Source organism: Microtus ochrogaster, chromosome 5, assembly GCF_000317375.1.
Source record: "Microtus ochrogaster isolate Prairie Vole_2 chromosome 5, MicOch1.0, whole genome shotgun sequence".
In the NCBI taxonomy this organism is placed as follows: domain Eukaryota; kingdom Metazoa; phylum Chordata; class Mammalia; order Rodentia; family Cricetidae; genus Microtus; species Microtus ochrogaster.
This window is the reverse complement of record NC_022012.1, coordinates 3,539,436-3,544,202: the sequence shown is the minus strand read 5'-3', so window position 1 is coordinate 3,544,202 and position 4,767 is coordinate 3,539,436. Positions and strand designations below refer to the sequence as shown.

The 4,767-nt window shown below is 39.7% G+C and overlaps 1 protein-coding gene across 1 annotated transcript in view; it reads right to left on the bottom strand.

The window, feature by feature from the left end:
• Positions 1-1,971: 1,971 nt before the first annotated feature.
• The window catches only part of Angptl5 (angiopoietin like 5), a 17,481-nt gene continuing 14,685 nt past the window's right edge, over positions 1,972-4,767 (bottom strand). Inside the window, 4 exon segments of the mRNA XM_026779499.1 lie at positions 1,972-2,006; positions 2,137-2,469; positions 2,471-2,549; positions 2,552-2,608. Coding sequence (XP_026635300.1) covers positions 2,337-2,469; positions 2,471-2,549; positions 2,552-2,608 — 269 coding nt within the window. The 3' untranslated portion in view covers positions 1,972-2,006; positions 2,137-2,336.

Genomic DNA, 4,767 nt, shown 5'->3' with positions numbered 1-4,767 from the left:
TGATAAAGAAGCAAAAAATATCAAATGGAAAAAAGAAAGCATATTTAACAAATGGTGCTAGCATAACTGGATATCAACGTGTAGAAGAATGAAAATACACACATATCTATCACCGTGCGCAAAACTCAAGTCCAAATGGATCAAAGACCTCAACATAAAGCCAGCCACACGGAACCTTATAGAAGAGTGTAACACCCAATTCTGTCCTACCCTCTCAGTACAGGCAAGGGCCTGGAGATTGAAAGAACACACAAGACACCTGGGTCGAAAGGAGGTCAGACAAAAGCCTTTATTCAACCTTGGGGAAATCCTTAAATACCTAGCTGCTACACAAAGAATTCCCCCCAGGCAGGAGGGAAATTGCCACACCCAAGATGGAGTAAACAATGCCCTACAGCTAATCACCAGGTGGGGCAGAGGGAGCACAGGTTCAAACATAAATGCTGGTTGACCAGAGACTGTCCTCAAGATGAACCCCAGGAGCAGGGGTAAACCCAGGCCCTACAGAAGAGAAACTAGGAAGTACACTTGAATGCATTGGCCACAGGGAACCACTTCCTAAATATAACCCCAGCAGCACAGACACTGAGAGAAACAATTAATAAATGGGACCTCATGAAACTGAAAAGCTTCTGTAAAGCAAAGGACACGGTCAACAAGACAAAACGACAGCCTACAGAATAGGAAAAGATCTTCACTAACCCCACATCAGACATCTGATCTCCAAAATATAATTGGACACCAAAAGATCACATAATCCAATAAAAAAAAATGGAGTGCAGACATGAACAGAGAATTCTCAACAGAGAAATCTAAAATGGCTGAAAAACACTTAAGGAAATGTTCAACATCCTTAGTCATCAGAGAAATGCAAATCAAAACAACTCTGAGATTCCATCTTACACCTGTAAGAATGGCCAAGATCAAAAACACTGATGACAACTTATGCTGGAGAGGTTGTGGGGGAAAGGGAACACTTCTTCATTGCTGGTGGGAATGCAAGCTAGTACAACCCCTTTGGATGTCAGTGTGGTGGTGATTTCTCAGAAAATTAGGAAACAATCTTCTTCAAGACCCAGTAATACCACTTTTGGGTATATGTCCAAAGGATGCTCAATCGTGCCACAAGGACATGTGCTCAACTATGTTCATAGCAGCTTTGTTTGTCATAGCCAGAATCTGGAAACAACCTAAATGCCCCTTGACTGGAGAATGGGTAAGGAAAATGTGGTACATTTACACAATGGAGTACTACACAGCAGAAAAAAATAACAACAGCTTGAATTTTGCAGGAAAATGGATGAAGCTAGAAAACTTTGAGTGAGGTAACCCAGACACAGAAAGACAATTATCACATGTACTCACTCATAGGTGATTTTTAAACATAAAGCAAAGAAAACCAACCTAATCACAAACCCAGAGAACTTAGACAACAATGTGGACACTAAGAGAGACTTACATAGATCTAATCTACATAGGAAGTAGAAAGTAGAAAAAGACAAGATCTCTTGAGTAAATTGGGAGCATGGGGACCTTGTGGGAGGATTGAAGGGGGGAGGGGAGAGGCATGGAGGGGAGCAGAGAAAAATGTAGAGCTCAATAAAAAATCAATAAGAAAAAGAAACAGATGGCAGCAGACTGTTGGCTAGCATCCACAAAACCCTAGGTCCCATCTCTGCCACTATATAGAGCACACATGGCAACATATGCCAGCAATTTCAGCACTCTGGAGTTACAAAAAGAAGAACCCAAAGTTCAGAGTCATTCTCAGACACAAAGTAGGCCGACTTTGTTCCTCAAAGATCCGAGAAAACACTGGGTAACTCAGAAATTATTTAATTAATAAAAAATTTTCTAATACCTGTTTATAAAAAATACTGGGGGCTGGAGAGATGGCTCAGAGGTTAAGAGCATTGCCTGCTCTTCCAAAGGTCCTGAGTTCAATTCCTAGCAACCACATGGTGGCTCATAACCATCTCTAATGGGGTCTGGTGCCCTCTTCTGGCCTGCAGGCATACACACAGACATAATATTGTATACATAATAAATAAATAAATAAATAAATAAATAAATAAATAAATTTACTGTGAATCTTGCAAACAATCACAAAATGTTAATTAGTCAATAAAAACATACCTTGATACGCTGTGATTGCTTTTATAAGTGCTGCAAAATTGAAGTTTACTAACTAAACTCACAGCACTAAGATGACATCTATATTCAATTCAATTTTGGCTAATATGTTAAACTCTAAGTAAGAAAGAAACTATGTACAAAAAAGTTTTAACACATTTTCAAAAATAACTATGGAAATTGTGCTACAGTTTAAAATAAGACTACTTAAAATAGGGGTTGTAAGTTCTTCTAGTCTTCACTGAGGCAGATTTAATATTGACAGCAGAACTGTTTTCGGTCCATGTATCCTACTGAATTCCAATTGCACGCAGTTTTCCAGGAAGGCCATGGATGCCAGCCAGTGTTGTTATGGAGGTGACTGCAGCTCTTCACAGACTGACAAGCAGGGCGGCACCCATCATTATCAACATCTGAGTGCTGAAAGGCATTGTATTCTGGTTATCATCTTCCCTGAAGCTCCAAAATGCATCACCTGCATAAAATGGATTATTTTCAAAAAAAGATGAATTCAGAGAATTTTTATTTCAATCATTACCATCCAATTATACAGAAATACTGAATCTAGAAACAGAATCAATTGTTTTTTCCACTATTTTTCCTGTGAAAATCTCTCACACACAATGTGCCAAACCTTGCGAAGCCTTGACAGTATCTTTAAGTACACAGACTAACCAGCATGGAAGCTTGGTTATAGAAAAATCAGATTACGGTACATGTACCTGTAATACCTGAAAGTGATCTGAATGGTGACTGATAATTTTTTTAAAAAAATAAAACAACTTGCACACTATGTTTTCTTTTATTACATAATGGGGTTTGGGCATTCTTTTTACTTTTTTATGGGTATAATTGTTTGGCCTGCATATGTGTCTGTGCACCACATGCAGGGAGTGCTCATAGGAGCTAGAGAGTATGTTGGATCCCCTGGAACTGGAAAAGCAGACAGTTGTGAGCCCCGAGTGAGTGCTGGGCTTTGAACCTGTTCCTTTGGAAGGATGGCAAATATTCTTAACCAGTGACTCATCTCTTCACCACTTCATGGTAGATTTTCATTTTAGAAAGACAATTATGGATGAAGGTGAAGCATTTACCCTTGAGAATATTAGATTTGTAATTGCAACATAATTTGCTTTCATTTGGAGATATAATGTTCCTGTAGCATGCCTAGGGTGCTCATGAAAATTCTGATGTACTATTGAGTTGTGCTGATCCCCCATGGTTCTTCACATCTATGTAGACCGATCATTTTTAAGGAGCTTACACTGAACACTGCGTGACTATCATGCCTGATATTCACCAGATCCTTCAAGGATTAAATTTCTTGGCTGAGACAGTCCAGCTAATAATTAAATTGCAAGCTCAGGAACTATATTTTGTTTTGTACAGTTACATGAAGTTAAAGGTCCTTATCAAACTCATACCTACATTTAACCTACATGAAATTTTTGATTAATATGTTCAGTGAAAAGAAAAGCTATATGAAGTATCTAGAAAGCCAAGATCTATAGTTGTTCATTTTGCTTTGAATGTTTGGAATCTCTTGAGGTAAATATTTTGTGGAGCCTGAAGCACTTCATTAGTGAGGTATATCTCAAACCCAACTCGACTGGCCAGTGAAGTCCCTGACTCTGCATATTATGGCACACAAAGACACTGACTGAAGTATTGCATCTGCAAATGCAATATCATTTTCAGCACCTATGCTGTACAGGACCTTTCAAAAGTTCACCCAATGGGTTCGGAAAAATGGCTCAATAGGCAAAAGCACTTGCTGTCAAGTCTGATGACCAGATTCAATCTCCAGAGCTAGCATACTGGAAGGAGAGAACTGTCTGCCTAAGGTTCCTCCGACCTAAACACATGCACCATGGCATGCATGTGCCTGCACAATACATTAAATAAATAAATAAATAAATAAAATGTGATTTTTAAAAATTTGAAACTCATCTAGGAAACAATGCCTGAATTCTGTGAGCCTGCCAGGAAAGACTCCATTGCCAAAGGAGAATCTACACCAGATGACTTCTCACTGGATTACCCTGAATCCCCTCTAAAACAGTCCTTAGAATTTACCCACCATGTTTGCTATGCTATAATCATGGCTCTCAGAACTTAACTAATTGACCACTGACTTTCCTCATCTTTAGATAACACATTAGCAAAGCATACCTCTGGGTATGCCTGGGATGGCATTTCTGGAGAGTCACAGCAAGAGGACTCTTAGCTCATGAGTGAGTGGCTTCCTTGTTGGAGCCATCACACACAGGCATTCCTGAGAGATAGTGAAATAACGGGGAGGTATGGATAGGAGTAGGTCACTGGCTCATGACCTTAGCGCTATGTCTTGTGTCCACCCTTCTCTACTTAGCCGCCAGATGTGAAATGCTTCCTACCACAGCCTCCCTGCAACAGCTCTGGGACTGTCACCCAAAATAAACCCACTCTTCCCTTCAGTTGTTTCTGTGAAGTATTTTAGTCACTCGCAAAGACACAGTTATAATGCTGCTTTCTCTGAGAACCCACAGAGTTTTCTCTCAGGTATTACTATCAGGAATATTTGTATTGTGTGTGTGTGTGTGTGTGTGTGTGTGTGTGTGTGTGTGTGTGTGTGTGTGTGCCTGCGTGAGTGAA